The sequence below is a fragment of the Oncorhynchus masou genome, chromosome 20 (genome assembly GCF_036934945.1).
Source record: "Oncorhynchus masou masou isolate Uvic2021 chromosome 20, UVic_Omas_1.1, whole genome shotgun sequence".
NCBI lineage: Eukaryota > Metazoa > Chordata > Actinopteri > Salmoniformes > Salmonidae > Oncorhynchus > Oncorhynchus masou.
In genome coordinates, this window is record NC_088231.1 from 14,908,689 (window position 1) to 14,925,631 (window position 16,943).

Here is a 16,943-nt window from a genome sequence, read left to right on the forward strand (position 1 = left end):
CAGTTGTCGTAGTAGCAGTTGTCATAGTAGCAGCGGTCGTAGCAGCAGTGGTCGTAGCGGTCGTAGCAGCAGCGGTCGTAGCAGCAGCGGTCGTAGCGGTCGTAGCGGTAGTAGCAGCGCGGTCGTAGCAGTAGTAGTCGTAGTAGCAGTGGTGGTAGTAGTAGAAGTAGCAGCATCAGTAGTAGTAGTAGCAGCAGTCGTCGTCGTAGTAGCTGCAGTAGTAGTAGCAGCTAGCAGTCGTCGTCTTAGTAGTAGTAGCAGCAGCAATAGTCATAGTAGCAGCAGTAGTAGTAGTAGCAGCAGTCGTAGTAGTGGCAGTAGTCGAGGCAGTAGTAGCAGCAGCAGTAGTAGCAGCAGTCGTTGCAGTAGTAGAAGCTAGCATCAGTCATCGTCGTAGTAGTGGCGGCAGTAGTCGTAGTAGTGGCGGCAGTAGTAGTGGCGGCAGTAGTTGTAGTGGCGGCAGCAGTCGTAGTGGCAGCAGCAGTCATAGTGGCAGTCGTAGTGGCAGCAGCAGCAGTCGTAGTGGCAGCAGCAGCAGTCGTAGTGGCAGCAGCAGCAGTCGTAGTGGCAGCAGCAGCAGTCGTAGTGGCAGCAGCAGCAGTCGTAGTGGCAGCAGCAGCAGTCGTGGCAGCAGCAGCAGTCGTAGTGGCAGCAGCAGCAGTCGTAGTGGCAGCAGCAGCAGTCGTAGTGGCAGCAGCAGTCGTAGTGGCAGCAGCAGTCGTAGTGGCAGCAGCAGCAGTCGTAGAGGCAGCAGCAATCGTAGTGGCAGCAGCAGCAATCGTGTGGCAGCAGCAAAGGCGTAGCAGGCAGCAGCAGCAGTCGTAGTGGGCAGTCATCAGCAGCAGTCGCGGCAGCAGCAGTCGTAGAGGCAGCAGAAGCAGTCGTAGTGGCAGCAGCAATCGTAGTGGCAGCAGCAATCGTAGTGGCAGCAGCAGTCGTAGTGGCAGCAGCAGCAGTCGTAGTGGCAGCAGCAGCAGTCGTAGTGGCAGCAGCAGCAGTCGTAGTGGCAGCAGCAGCAGTCGTGGTGGCAGCAGCAGCAGTCGTGAGGCAGCAGCAGCAGTCGTGGTGGCAGCAGCAGCAGTCGTGGCGGCAGCAGCAGCAGTCGTGGCGGCAGCAGCAGCAGTCGTCGTGCGGCAGCAGCAGCAGTCGTGGAGGCAGCAGCAGCAGTCGTGGGCAGCAGCAGCAGTCGTGTTGGCAGCAGCAGTCGTGGTGGCAGCAGCAGCAGTCGTGAGGGCAGCAGCAGCAGTCGTGAGTGGCAGCAGCAGCAGTCGTGGTGGCAGCAGCAGCAGTCGTGGTGGCAGCAGCAGCAGTCGTGGTGGCAGCAGCAGCAATCGTAGTGGCAGCAGCAGCAGTCGTAGTGGCAGCAGCAGCAGTCGTAGAGGCAGCAGCTACATTCGCAGTGACAGCAGCTGCATTCGTAGAGGCAGCAGCAGCAGTCGTAGAGGCAGCAGCAGCAGTCGTAGAGGCAGCAGCAGCAGTCGTAGAGGCAGCAGCAGCAGTCGTAGTGGCAGCAGCAGCAGTCGTAGTGGCAGTCGTAGTGGCAGCAGCAGTCGTAGTAGCAGCAGTTGTGGTAGTCGTAGCAGCAGTGGTAGCAGTAGTAGCAGTGGTAGTAGCAGTAGTAGCAGTAGCAGTAGCAGTGGTAGCAGTAGTAGTCGCAGTAGCAGTGGTGGTAGTAGTAGAAGCAGCAGTGGTAGTAGTAGCAACAGTAGTCGTAGTAGCAGTGTTAGTCGTAGTAGCAGTAGTCGTAGTAGCAGTAGTAGCAGTGGTGGTGGTAGTAGTAGAAGCAGCAGTAGCAGTGGTAGTAGTAGCAACAGTAGTCGTAGTAGCAACATTAGTCGTAGTAGCGAGGTAGTAGTAGCAGCAGTAGTCGTAGTAGCAGCAGTAGTCGTAGTAGCAGTGGTAGTAGTAGCAGCAGTAGTCGTAGTAGCAGTAGCAGTGGTAGCCATAGTAGTCGTAGTAGCAGTGGTAGTAGTAGAAGCAGCAGTAGCAGTGGTAGTATTTGAAGCAGCAGTAGCAGTGGTAGTCGTAGCAACAGTAGTAGCAGTAGCATTGGTTGTAGAAGTAGCAGTGGTAGTAGTAGCAACAGTAGTTGTAGTAGCAGTGGTAGTAGTAGCAGCAGTAGTCGTAGTAGCAGTGGTAGTAGTAGCAGCAGTAGTAGTAGCAGTGGTAGTAGTAGCAGTGGTAGTAGTAGTAGCAGCGGTAGTAGTAGCAGTGGTAGTAGTAGCAGTAGCAGTGGTAGTAGTAGCAGTGGTAGTAGTAGCAGTGGTAGTAGTAGTAGTAGTAGCAGCAGTGGTAGTAGTAGCAGTAGTAGTAGCAGTGGTAGTAGTAGCAACAGTAGTCGTAGTAGTAGCAGCAGTAGTCGTAGTAGCAGTGGTAGTAGTAGCAGTAGTAGTCATAGTAGCAGTAGTCGTAGTAGCAGTAGTCGTGGTAGTAGTAGTAGCAGCAGTAGTAGCAGCAGTAGCAGTAGTCATAGTAGTAGTAGCAGTAGCAGCAGTCATAGCAGCAGCAGTAGCAGCAGCAGTCCTGTGTGGCTCAGTTGGTAAGAGTGTGGCTCTAGCAATGTCAGCGTCTTAGGTTAGATTCCTGCAGGGAAAAAGCATCTGGTAAGTGGAATAGATATGGTACACTTGTGTTTTTTTGTGTTACTTGAGTTCCCGACTGGAGAAATGAAAAACGTCACATTATGGTACTAAATAATTGAGTGATCTCTGTAACTCAGATTGGGAGAGTTTAAATAAGATGCTATTTATAGGGCCCAAAAAGGTCATTGTAGTGGAGTGACTTTGTGTGTGTAAGCACCGCGTCCACTGCGTCTTGATGGTTGTTATTGTTCCGGTGGAGTACGGTCGGAGGGGGGTGTGTGTGTGTGCGCGCGCAGGTCATCTGTAATAGAGTTGGTGTGTGTGTGTGTGTGTGTGTGTGTGTGTGTGTGTGTAGGCCTCGTCAGGGCCACAGTGAAGCGTGCTGTCCCTGTCTGATCCAACACGGCCTGAACACACTCCTAATTAGAGGACGTCCTTCCAGGTGCTGACCAGGTTATACTTAGCCTGCCCGCTGACATCCGACACACACACACACACACACTCCACCATTGAGCCTGCCCGCTGACATCTGACAGTGTGACATTTCCAGCTGGTGGGGCTGCCGCGACCCCTAACCCCTTGACGTGAAAGTCACTGTCCCCCATTCGCAAGCCTCCCACTTGGCCTCACACACCCCTCCCCCCACTACAAGCCTCCACCTGCACAGCCCAGTGGCACAGCATGGGCGGTTTAGGTCTAGCAGGTCCACCCACAGGGAGGTTCTGCCAGTGTGGCTCCTGTCCTCCCTTACCTGAGCGCTCTGTCCCCCTCTGTTCCTCCAGCGTGCATCATCATTAATCAGATGGCCGGAGCTGCCACAGATTTATGACACGGGCAGGGGGGGTGGCCCCGCTGCAGGCCTGTGGCGGCCAGAGATGTTAGGTGTGACGGGAGGGAGTGAGGAGTAGGTGAGGGGGGGATGAGCAGGGGAGCGGATCTATAGTGGGGCTGGAGGAAACGGGACAGCCGTCGACCCAAGACTGATAACAGACCCAAGTGTGTGAGCGAGAGCAGTGAGAGACCGAGAGTAAGAGAACCATCACCACAAAGCGTTGATGCACCGTGGTCTCTTGGTTTTCTTGGCAGAGATCAGAAGTTGCGCCATGTCTAATTATTATTAATTATTCATCTAAGGCGGGATTAGATGTGACCCAGTTTCCCCACACACACACACACACACACACACACACACACACACACGTGTGTGATATTTAATTTGATTATTATCTGTGTATTAGCAAGCCTAACTTAAGTGTGTGTGTGTGTGTGTGTGTGTGTGTGTGTGTGTGTGTGTGTGTGTGTGTGTGTGTGAAATAAAGATGGAGAGAAAGAGAAGAGGAGGAGTGGATTTGGTTAGAGATGCCCTGCAGACCTGGACAGAGTGAGAGAGTCAGTCATTAGGTCCTACCATCTGTGCTGGCCCACTGTGCTCCAGGATCCTAGGATTCACTGTTCACTGATGGTTCAGACCAGGGACTTTTAGTTCTCTCTCTAAATAACAGACTGCTTACAAAACCTACTCTCATCCTCAATCTGATCGGCTCTCTCTCTCACATGTTAATGGTCAGTGTGTGTGTGTGGTTTGAGGTACAAACTAAGAACACAGAAGACAGTAGAATGCAGACACACGGCCACGTGTTGTGCCATGTGACCAGCGTTATGTTATTGTTGGGTTTATGTGATCAACTGTCACATGGAGAAAACCCCAGTTGAACCCTGCTCTTCTGCCACAGTCCACACTGTATCGTTCCACAAATAGTTGAGGATCTCTCACACACAACCCTCCTCAACCCTCTCTGTCCTCGTCGTCCCTCTCATTCCTCTTCACAATCACCTCTCTCACCAATCTGGCTCTACTCTCTCTCCCTTTTCCCTCCCACCTCCTCCTCTCTCATTTGTCCTCTCTCCTTCTCACCTTTTCCTCCTCTCCAACCTTCTCGCTATCCTCTAACTCTCTCTCACCCCCCCATCTCTCTCTAACCCTCCCTCCCCCTCTCTCTCTAACCCTCCCCCTCTCTCTCTAACCCTCCCCCTCTCTCTCTAACCCTCTCCCCCCCTCTCTCTGTATAGCGGCCAACCAGAAGGAAGCCCTGAAGGCTCCACAGTCCTTCCATCTGAAGCAGGAACCCCGGGCAGAGGAAGATGAGGAAGAGGTGCGGAGGAGCCCCCGAAGCCAGCCCAGCTACTCCTCCTTCTACCAGGAGCAGGGCGCGGCACTGGGGGCCACAGGGCCAGCAGAGGTCACAGCAGACAGTGGGGGCCACAGGGGGACTCTGAAGGGACGCGAGGGAAGCCCTATGGGGAACAAGAACAGTCTCCTCAGCCAGGACATCAACTTCAAAGTAGCGTCGGAGCTGCTGATGAAGCTATCAGGTAAGGTAATGGGCTGTGTGTTGGGGGGTGGGTTGGGGGGGGTGTGTGTGTGTGTTCCGGGTTAGAAGTGTTTTATTGACAGCACATACACACATTCACAGCCAATTTGATCATAAAAAATAGTTAGAAAATAGTTGATGTTTCTCTATATAGGATAGTGCAAGTAGAGATTGGATTGGATTCAAAAGAGCTCCACAAACCTTAACTTGACCTATGTACTGACAAGGCGTGCAAGTCTTTTAAAACTCTACTCAGTGATCTCGCACATCTGAGTATATAATTCACCCATGTTGATCTGGAGATTGCAGTGAAAGGGTAGTTCTCAATCTATTCTGCTCGTGACTGGGTTAACATGGTACAGTTAGTGCCTTAAATCAACCAATAGGAATGAATCAGTAGAGAGGTCAAAGGTGTCCCAGGTCCCTGCCATGTAATGACATGGGTAAAGGCATTGTATGTAGAGAAGTCAAATGGAACAGTTGTCAAACGTGAGGCACAGTACAGGTGAAAACCATTGTACTGGGAAATGTTTATCTCTTACACTGAGACTCAAAGCTCTCTATTTTGGCACCAAAGCCTTTGTGTCCTTCCATGGTAGTATCCAGGTCAAAGTCCTCTCTCAACACCTCTGTTCTCTTTCTCTCCCTCCTGCGTATTCCTCTCCACATCCTTCTGTTTTTCTTTCTTTTTCTCTCTCCCCCAGTTTCTGTTCTCTCTCTTTCCCTCCAGCCTCCTCCTCCTCTTGAGTTTTTTTGGGTGGAAGATGGGCAGAAGGGTCAGTTATTTTTCATGTTGCTCAGTCAATATCCTTTTCCCGTCCTGCGGTCCCCCGTCCAAAACAAACCAATCGATGGATGCTGGGTCCATCTCCAACGGTGCGCTACAGTGAACCTCAAACCTGGCCCCCACTCATCCTCGCCCCTCTATGAAAACAGAGATGACGGAGGGACGAAAGAACACCCTGTCCTACTAAACCGTCTTCCAGTTTTAGCATGTTCTCTGTTATTTCTGCTGCAGTACGGGTTATGTCATACGAGAGGCCCCTCTCACCCTCGACTATATGAGACAGAGATAGGCTACACTATCTGCTTATTTCATTTTAGCTGAAAGTGTGGTCAATCGTGTGGCACAGATCACACGTGTGTGTTGGGCATGTGTTTGTCCACAGTGTGAGAGCTCAGTGTGTCTCTCCGCTAATCAAATGTCTTAATTGGTTCAAGTGTGTGTCTGTGTAGCTTGTAGGTTGTGCGTGCTGTAGATGTTGGTGTTGGGTGGGTGTTATCCTGTGTGTCTGTGTGTGTGTGATCTCTTGATTTCATGTAATTCCATGCTCCGAGGGAACAGTGCTGTGTGTGTGTTTGCTGCGGGGTGTGTAGTGTAACACAGCAGTTGATAACAGTACAGTGATCTCTCAGCTTCATGGCCCCTCATCTCATCCTGTACCCTCACACACCAGCTGCCATTGTTCTGTTCTCTTGTTCTCTCTGGGTCACCCTGTGTCTACAGTGAGTCATAGTCACTGCCTGGGAGCGCTGCTACACTATACACTACATTACACTATACACCACACACACACACACCATACTGTGTGTGCATGCGTGCGTGCGAGCTAGTTGAACAGAGAGGAGGTAGAAAGTCTCTGAGTGATTCCTCCACTACTGCTGCTTGTCCTTTGCTCTGTTTCCTCACCATCATTCCCCACCTATGGGCCGACATGCTCACCACACCACCACGTCCTCCTTTAGCCTCCGCTAGCATTCAGAGCCCAAGCCGTTAGCCTGTCAGTGTAGTTTATCATTAGCCAGTTAGCCTGTTAGCCTTTGTAATTTAGCAGCATGCGGTGAGAAAAATGAAGGATTCTACCTTTAATACTTCAAATATCTTTCATTGTGCTCACCCCCTCCCGGAGCTTAGTAGAGAGAGTAGTGCCGTCGTCCATTGTCATGACAACAGCAGCAGGGTCGTCTGAGGGAGTAGGAGAGAAGGTTGTCTCGTGTGATGGCTGTGACAGTGAGTCTGGCCCCTCAGTCAGACGGCCTTGAGGTTAGAGAGAGGAACGGGGGAGGAGGAGGGGGAGGCCAGGGGGAAGGTAAACTCCGTATGAGTCATCTGCGTCACACGGCTACGAGCTTCCAAGGGCATCTACTCCGTCACCTCTGACCCCTTGCCGAGGTCAACTCCTGCGCAGGGAGGCACGCTGTTGGCTAAAAGAAAGTCACATGGGTGCGATTGAGCACAGATTGAAAAAAAACCTGGAGATCTTACAATAGACTGGTTAAATGGATTGTAACCAGAGAGGCTCCTCCTTAAACCCACTACTATGGAATAGGCTAGATGTAATTAAATGACCGGACTAGCTCCTTTTCAGTTGACCAAGGCAACCATCAGGAGAGCAAGGAGGACTGGCATCAAAACTGGCCATTGTGTACTGTAATGTGTTGCATCACTGCTTTAACTAGGTCACTTCTGTTTCTCTCTGTTTTCGTTCTTCCTCTCTCTCTCCTTATCAAATGACGGTGGTGGCGGTAGCGCCCTCTCTCCACCCCCTACATCTGTTTTAAAACATGCTGTTAGCACGGTTAGCGTCTAGGGGCTAATTACAGGAGGGCTAAGCAGTCCCCTGCGCTGCTGGCTAACGCCTGCTAGTGCCTGTTAGCAGATGGGAACTGGTATAGAGGGTATAGAAGGACATCAGGGGACTGGGAGGATGGGGGGTATGGGGGGGTATAGTGCCTTGAGTGATACCCTTTGTCCCAGGCAGGCAGGCTGGCAAAGTGTGGGTGATGATGTCCCTGCCACCCACTGTCCCTGGTTTCATCTCCCCCTACCCCCCACCATGGGTGTGAAATCACACCCTTCTCCTAGCAGTGAGCCTATTTCCGTCCCAATATACCCAACTCCATTTCGTCTTTTGTTGCCCTCAGCGCCCAAGGTCATTACCTTGCTAATTAAGACGAGTGTTCCTGACATGGCGTCCCAGTTGGGGTCGTGTAGTTAAAGTGATGTGGGCTGTAGTAGAACCTGATGACGTCTTGTCAAAGAGATTGGACTAGAGGATACACTCTCACACACATATACAGACCAGAATAGGAAAAAGCAGGGGCGTAATTTTCACTGGGAAAGGCATTCCAGGATTAGTTGGTTGAGGGAATGCTAAGAGTGTGCAAAGCTGTCATCAAGGCAAAGGGTGACTACTTTGAAGAATCTCAAATATAAAATGTATTTTGATTTGTTGAACACTTTTTTTTTGGTTACTACATGATTCCATAGCTTTGATGTATGTATGTACGTACAGTGGGGAGAACAAGTATTTGATACACTGCCAATTTTGCAGGTTTTCCTACTTACAAAGCATGTAGAAGCCTGTCATTTTTATCATAGGTACACTTCAACTGTGAGAGACGGAATCTAAAACAAAAATCCAGAAAATCACATTGTATGATTTTTAAGTAATTTATTTGCATGACATAAGTATTTGATACATCTGAAAAGCAGAACTTAATATTTGGTACAGAATCCTTTGTTTGCAATTACAGAGATCATACGTTTCCTGTAGTTCTTGACCAGGTTTGCACACACTGCAGCAGGATTTTGGCCCACTCCTCCATACAGACCTTCTCCAGATCCTTCAGGTTTCGGGGCTGTCGCTGGGCAATTTGGAATTACAGCTCCCTCCAAAGATTTTCTATTGGGTTCAGGTCTGGAGACTGGCTAGGCCACTCCAGGACCTTGAGATGCTTCTTACGGAGCCACTCCTTAGTTGCCCTGGCTGTGTGTTTTGGGTCCTTGTCATGCTGGAACACCCAGCCACGACCCATTTTCAATGCTCTTACTGGGGAAGGAGGTTGTTGGCCAAGATCTCGCAATACATGGCCCCATCCAACCTCCCCTCAATACGGTGCAATTGTCCTTTCCCCTTTGCAGAAAAGCATCCCCAAAGAATGATGTTTCCACCTTCATGCTTCACGGTTGGGATGGTATTCTTGGGGTTGTACTCATCCTTCTTCCTCCAAACACGGCCAGTGGAGTTTAGACCAAAAAGCTCTATTTTTGTCTCATCAGACCACATGACCGTCTCTCCCATTCCTCCTCTGAATCATCCAGATGGTTATTGGCAAACTTCAGACGGGCCTGGACATGCGCTGGCTTGAGCAGGGGGACCTTGCGTGCGCTGCAGGATTTTAATCCATGAGCGTGTAATGTGTTATTAATGGTTTTCTTTGAGACTGTGGTCCCAGCTCTCTTCAGGTCATTGACCAGGTCCTGCCGTGTAGTTCTGGGCTGATCCCTCACCTTCCTCATGATCATTGATGCCCCACGAGGTGAGATCTTGCATGGAGCCCCAGACTGAGGGTGATTGACCATCATCTTGAACTTCTTACATTTTCTAATAATTGCGCCAACAGTTGTTACCTTCTCACCAAGCTGCTTGCCTATTGTCCTGTAGCCCATCCCAGCCTTGTGCAGGTCAACAATTTAACCCTGATGTCCTAACACAGCTCTCTGGTCTTGTCCATTGTGGAGAGGTTGGAGTCTGTTTGAGTGTGTGGACGTGTGTCTGTTATACAGGTAACGAGTTCAAACAGGTGCAGTTAATGCAGATAATGAGTGGAGAACAGGAGGGATTCTTAAAGAAAACTAACAGGTCTGTGAGAGCTGGAATTCTTACTGGTTGATAGGTGATCAAATACTGATGTCATGCAATAAAATGCAAATGAATTACTTAAAAATCATACAATGTGATTTTCTGGATTTTTGTTTTAGATTCCGTCTCTCACAGTTGAAGTGTACCTATGATACAAATTACAGATGTGTGTGTGTGTGTGTGTGTGTGTGTGTGTGTGTGTATATATATATATATATATATATATATACACACACACACACACACACACACAGTTGAAGTCGGAGGTTTACATACACCTTTGCCAAATACATTTAAACTCAGTTTTTCACAATTCCTGACATTTAATCCCAGTAAAAATTCCCTGTTTTAGGTCAGTTAGACCACTTTATTTTAATAATGTGAAATATCGGAACAATAGTAGAGAGAATTGATTCATTTCAGCTTTAATTTCTTTCATCACATTCCCAGTGGGTCAGAAGTTTACATACACTCAATTACTATTTGGTAGCATTGCCTTTAAATTGTTTAACTTGGATCAAACGTTTCAGGTAGCCTTCCGCAAGCTTCCCACAATATGTTGGGTGAATTTTGACCCATTCCTCCTGACAGAACTGGTGTAACTGAGTCAGGTTTGTAGGCCTCCTTGCTCTCACACACTTTTTCAGTTCTGCCCACACATTTTCTATAAGATTGAGGTCAGGGCTTTGTGATGGCCATTCCAATACCTTGACTTTGTTGTCCTTAAGCCATTTTGCCACAACTTTGGAAGTATGCTTGGGGTCATTGTCCATTTGGAAGACCCATTGGCGGCCAAAATTTAACTTCCTGACTGATGTATTGAGATGTTTCCTTCAATATAGCCACATCATTTTATTTCCTCATGATGCAATCTATTTTGTGAAGTGCACCAGTCCCTCCTGCAGCAAAGCACCTCCACAGCATGATGCTGCCACCCCCGTGCTTCACGGTTGGGATGGTGTTCTTTGGCTTTCAAGCCTCCCCCTTTTTCCTCCAAACCTAACAATGGTCATTATGGCCAAGCAGTTCTATTTTTGTTTCATCAGACCAGAGGATATTTCTACAAAAAGTACGATATTTGTCCCCATGTGCAGTTGCAAACCGTAGTCTGGTTTTTTTATGGTGGTTTTGGAGCAGTGGCTTCTTCCTTGCTGAGCACCTTTCAGGTTATGTTGATATAGGACTCGTTTTACTCTGGATATAGATACGTTTGTACCTGTTTCCTCCAGCAACATCACAAGGTCCTTTGCTGTTGTTCTGGGATTGATTTGCACTTTTCGCACCAAAGTACAGTTGTGGCCAAAAGATTTGAGAGTGACACAAATATTAATTTTCACAAAGTCTGCTGCCTCAGTGTCTTTAGATATTTTTGTCAGATGTTACTATGGAATACTGAAGTATAATTACAAGCATTTCTTAAGTGTTTAAGGCTTTTATTGACAATTACATGAAGTTGATGCAAGGAGTCAATATTTGCAGTGTTGACCCTTCTTTTTCAAGACCTCTGCAATCTGCCCTAGCATGCTGTCAGTTAACTTCTGGGCCACATCCTGACTGATGGCAGCCCATTTTTGCATAATCAATGCTTGGAGTTTGTCAGAATTTGTGGGTTTTTGTTTGTCCACCAGCCTCTTGATGATTGACCAAGTTCTCAATGGGATTATCAATGGGGATGGTTGGGAGAAATTGCCCTCTGAGGATGTGTTGGTACCATTCTTTATTAATGGCTGTGTTTTTAGGCAAAATTGTGAGTGAGCCCACTCCCTTGGCTAAGAAGCAACCCACACATGAATGGTCTCAGGATGCTTTACTGCTGGCATGACACAGGACTGTTGGTAGCACTCAACCTTGTCTTCTCCGGACAAGCTTTTTTCCGGATGCCCCAAACAATCGGGAAGGGGATTCATCAGAGAAAATGACTTTACCCCAGTCCTCAGCAGTCCAATCCCTGTACCTTTTGCAGAATATCAATCTGTCCCTGATGTTTTTCCTGGAGAGAAGTGGCTTCTTTGCTGCCCTTCTTGACACCAAGCCATCCTCCAAAAGTCTTTGTCTCACTGTGTGTGGAGATGCACTCACACCTGCCTGCTGCCATTCCTGAGCAAGCCCTGTACTGGTGGTGCCCCGATCCCGCAGCTGAATCAACTTTAGGAGACGGTCCTGGCGCTTGCTGGACTTTCTTGGGCGCCCTGAAGTCTTCTTCACAACAATTTAACCTCTCTCTTTGAAGTTCTTGATGATCCAATAAATGGTTGATTTAGGTGCAATCTCACTGGCAATATCCTTGCCTGTGAAGCCCTTTTTGTGCAAAGCAATGATAACGGCACGTGTTTCCTTGCAGGTAACCATGTTTGACAGAGGAAGAACAATGATTCCAAGCACCACCCTCCTTTTGAAGCTTCTGCATGACAGAGTGATCTCCAGCCTTTTCCTCATCAACACTCACACCTGTGTTAACAAGAGAATTGCTGACTTGATGTCAGCTGGCACTTTTGTGGCAGGGCTGAAATGCAGTGGAAATGTTTTTTGGGGGATTCAGTTCATTTGCATGGCAAATAGGGACTTTGCAATTCATCTGATCACTCTTCATAGCATCCTGGAGTATATGCAAATTGCCATCATACAAACTGAGGCAGCAGACATTGTGAAAATTAATATTTGTGTCATTCTCAAAACCTTTGGCCATGACTGTATGTGTGTGTATATATATATATATATACACATTTCTGGATCTTTTTTTTCAGCGCATGAAACCAACATTTTACATTTTCGGTTTATATTTTTGTTCAGTTCATATATATATATATATATATATATATATATATATATATATATATATATATATATATACACACACACGCACACACAGTGGGCTCCAAAATTACTGGCACCCTGACTGGCAATGCACAAACAATATTTTCAAGAGAGAAACTCAAAATACCAACATGTGAAAAATACTGTACTTTATTAATGTTTCAATGGAATCCAACAAATGAATTAATTGATTTTACAAATCAATGTCTTCCAAATCAAGGTTTCAAAATTAATGGCACCCTTAAATATTAGTGTAAATAACAACTACCAAAATTAAACCAGGAATTAAATTCCACTTATTTAAGTGTATCTAAGTGTTAAGGAACTATATTGATTTTCAAGTTTTCTACTCCGCTAGCCAGCACCTCGTCTTAATAGGTGTGCATTTCTTTTTCTTCTAGAAGGAACTATATTGAGCGACTACATCACTTCCTTTTTCACTAGGGTATAAAAATGAGGTAACACGCATGCAATATCTCTTTGTCATCCAACACCATGAAGAAAAGAAAAGAACTGGCAGTTCAAAAGGGACAGATGGTCGTAGACCTTCATAAATCTGGTAACGGCTACAAGAAGATCCACAAACCATTGAATATACCACTGAGCACTGTCAGGGCAATTATTAAACAATTCAAAAGATATGGAACAGTTGAAAACCTCACGGGTAGAAGACGCAAATGCATTTTGCCCCCCAGGATATGGAGGAGGATTGTGAGAGAAGCAACAAAACCCCCAGAATCACTGTGAAAGAATTGCGGGCCTTGGTGGCGTCTTGGGGGTCACCAGGTTTCAAAAAGCACCATCAGACACCACCTCCACAACCACAGGCTCTTTGGAAGGGTTGCCAGAAGAAAGACCCATCAGACACCACCTCCACATCCACAGGCTCTTTGGAAGGGTTGCCAGAAGAAAGCCCCATTAGACACCACCTCCACATCCACCCCATCAGACACCACCTCCACATCCACAGGCTCTTTGGAAGGGTTGCCAGAAGAAAGCCCCATTAGACACCACCTCCACATCCACAGGCTCTTTGGAAGGGTTGCCAGAAGAAAGCCCCATTAGACACCACCTCCACATCCACAGGCTCTTTGGAAGGGTTGCCAGAAGAAAGCCCTTTCTGACCCCAAGACACAGACGCAAGCGCTTGGAGTTTGCAAAACGTCATTTAAGTTATGACCGGAAGAAGGTGCTCTGGTCAGATGAGACCAAAATTGAATGTTTTGGTCAGATACAGCATCTGTATGTTTGGCGTCAACAGAAATGCATACAAGGAGAGGCACCTCATACCCATGGTGAATTATGGTGGTGGGTCAGTGATGTTTTGGGGCTGTTTTAATTCCAGAGGTCCAGGGGCACTGGTTAAGACTGATGGCATAATGAATTCCACCAAGTACCAGGCAATTCTGGCTGACGATCTGGTTGCCTCTGCCAGAAGACTGGGACTTGGCCGCATGTGGACTTTCCAACAAGGCAATGACCCGAAACGTACCTCAAGATCCACACAGAAATGGTTCTGTGACAACAAAATCAAAGTTCTGCCATCGCCATCCCAGTCGCCGGACCTAAATCCAATGGAAAACCTGTTGGCTGAGTTGAAGAGGGCAGTTGATAATGGCAAACCCAAGACTGTGAAGGATCTTGAAAGGTCTGCATAGAGGAATGGTCCAAAATCCCTCCAAATGTGTTCCTTAACCTTGTCAAACATTCAAGGAAAAGACCATGCTGTTATCCTTGCCAGAGGTGGTGGCACTAAGTACTAAATGAGGAGTGGCAATAATTATGAAACCTTGATTTTGGTGAAATGTATTTAGTATTAAATAATTGTATGATTTTGGTGGGTTCCATTGAAACATTAATAAAGTACAGTATTTTTCACATGTTGTTATTTTGAGTTTATCTCTCTAATTATATTGTTTATATTTTTTAAAGTATTGTTTGTACATTGCCAGTCAGTGCCAGTAATTTTGGAGCCCACTGTATATATATATATACTGTATATACTGAACAAAAATATAAACCCAACATGTATAATGTTGGTTTCATGCGCAGAAATAAAAGATCCAGAAATGTTCCATACGCACAAAAAGCTTATTTCTCTCCAATTTTGTGCACACATTTGTTTACATCCCTGTTAATGAGTATTTATCATTTGCCAAGATCATCCATCCACCTGACAGGTGGCATATCAAGATGCTGATTAATCATTATGATCATTACGCAGGTGCGACCAGCCACCAGGACAGCTGGTGCAACTTAAAAGTATTTCTGTCTGTAATAAAACCCTTTTGTGGGGAAAACTAATTCTGTTTGGCTTTGCCTGGCTCCCCAGTCAATGAGCCTGGCTCCCAAGTGGGTGGGCTTATGCCCTTCCAGGCCGACCCATGGCTCTGCCCCTGCCCAGTCATGTGAAATCCATCGATTAGGACCTAATTCGTTTTTTTCCAGTGGACTGATTTCCTTCAATGAACTGTAACTCGGTAAAAATAGTTGAAATTGTTGCTTGTTCCGTTTATATTTTTGTTCGGTATAGTTTAAACCGTACACTGACAACCAATTGTCCACACGTGATGCATAACAATAATTGATTGGATTTATGAAGTGCAGGAATACATGTTAATGTAGCCCAAGTGTTGGGTGGTAGGACATGACCCTGCCGTTTCATTTCATCACCACTGCACTTCTGTATCCTGATGCTAAGCCTGTTCCACTCTGCCTCAGTGCCCTGGCCATGCCCTCTCTGTGCCCTCCTCCCTCCCTTTCTCCTTCATTTCCTCCCTCCCTGGTAGATCTAGTCTTACATTGGCACTGATATCTTTAGGCACTCACCCCCTTAGGGGACTATTGGGTCTTTGAACCCCCCCCCCGCCCCCTCTCACTCTGTAACAAACACACCACTCCATTAGTCTCTGTGCAAGTGTTGCATCATAATTGTACTGAATTATTGAACGCTACAGTACCATCCGATCTGGGAACAGATGAAACAGCAGTATCGCCCCACCCGCTCCTGGCTGAATAAGAGGTAACTGGTCTAAGATCAGTCTCTGTCTGCTGCTGCTGTTTCGCTCCCCAGCTGACATGTTGTCTTCCACCACTGCATCCTTTTGAAGCAGCTGAACTCTTCACCCCTTTCTGAGCAGGTCGTCCAGAGAGGGAGAGCGAGGGGATGAGGATGTCATCTTATGACTCCTCCTCTTATCCGTCTCCTTCTCTCGCTCACTCATCTTTCTTCCTTCTCTCTCACCCTCAGGGCGTTCCTCTCCCCGGTACTCTCCTCCTTTATTTTCATCCTTTCCTCTCATCCTCTCCCAGCTCATCTCTGTATTCCCCTCTGTCGATGCATCAAAGGTATACCTCGCGGTATGATACGGTAGCTTTACATGTGTTGAATCGGTAATGGTGTGGCTGTCTGGCTGTTCGCTGTAGGGCTTTACTGCTAGTCCTCTCCTCACCTATGTACACGCACACAGTCCGACTGGCTGTACGTTCTGATTGGAGCAGACACCGAAGGTCAAAGGTGAACAGCGAAACAGAGCAGCGCAGTCATTTTCACTCTGTCTCAAAAATGAATAATGCATTGTCAAGTAAAAACAGACATGTATTTGTCTGATAAAATGTGATATGTACAGTGTGTTAATACAGCCTGATACAGAGAGAAAATTACAGTATACTAGATAGCATATGGCTGTCTCTAAAGATAGAATATATTAGCATGTAGCCTAAACACAATCCATACAATGTCAACATAATATACATTGGACTATGTATAGCCTAACTGTCATACATTGAGCGTTAAAGTATATGACAAAGTCAAGTAAACGTGATATCTATACATTAGACCAGGGGTTTCCAAATCTGTTCCTGGAGAGATACCCTCCTGTAGGTTAACTCCAACCCTGTTCCTGGAGAGATACCCTCCTGTAGGTTAACTCCAACCCTGGAGAGATACCCTCCTGTAGAGAACTCCAACCCTCCTGGAGAGATACCCTAACTCCAACCCTGTTCCTGGAGAGATACCCTCCTGTAGGTTAACTCCAACCCTAATCTAGACCACCTGATTCTAATAAATATCTGGTTGATAAACAGAATCGGGTTAGTTACAACTGGGGTTGGAGGGAAAACCTACAGGAGGGTATCTCTCCAGGAACAGGGTTGGAGTTAACCTACAGGAGGGTATCTGTCCAGGAACAGGGTTGGAGTTAACCTACAGGAGGGTATCTGTCCAGGAACAGGGTTGGAGTTAACCTACAGGAGGGTATCTCTCCAGGAACAGGGTTGGAGTTAACCTACAGGAGGGTATCTGTCCAGGAACAGGGTTGGGGTTAACCTACAGGAGGGTATCTCTCCAGGAACAGCCCTGCATTAGACTGTACATAGCCTGCCTGTGTACATTGAGAGCATTACAGTGTATGGTACCATACAACACTGTATATGATCAGTCAGAGCTGTGCAAGTGAGAGATTCTACACTACAGTACAGAGGTAGTGGGAGTTATCAGGTCACAACCCCTCTACTTGCTGTTAGAGGTG

The 16,943-nt window shown here is 47.2% G+C and overlaps 1 protein-coding gene across 3 annotated transcripts in view; it reads left to right on the top strand.

Moving 5' to 3' along the window:
• znf827 (zinc finger protein 827) overlaps positions 1-16,943 on the top strand; it is a 122,103-nt gene that overhangs the window by 73,795 nt on the left and 31,365 nt on the right. For all 3 annotated transcript variants that reach the window (XM_064926467.1, XM_064926468.1, XM_064926469.1), the window contains exon 5: positions 4,653-4,955. In XM_064926467.1, the coding sequence (XP_064782539.1) occupies positions 4,653-4,955 (303 nt within the window). The remainder of the gene's footprint in view (positions 1-4,652; positions 4,956-16,943) is intronic.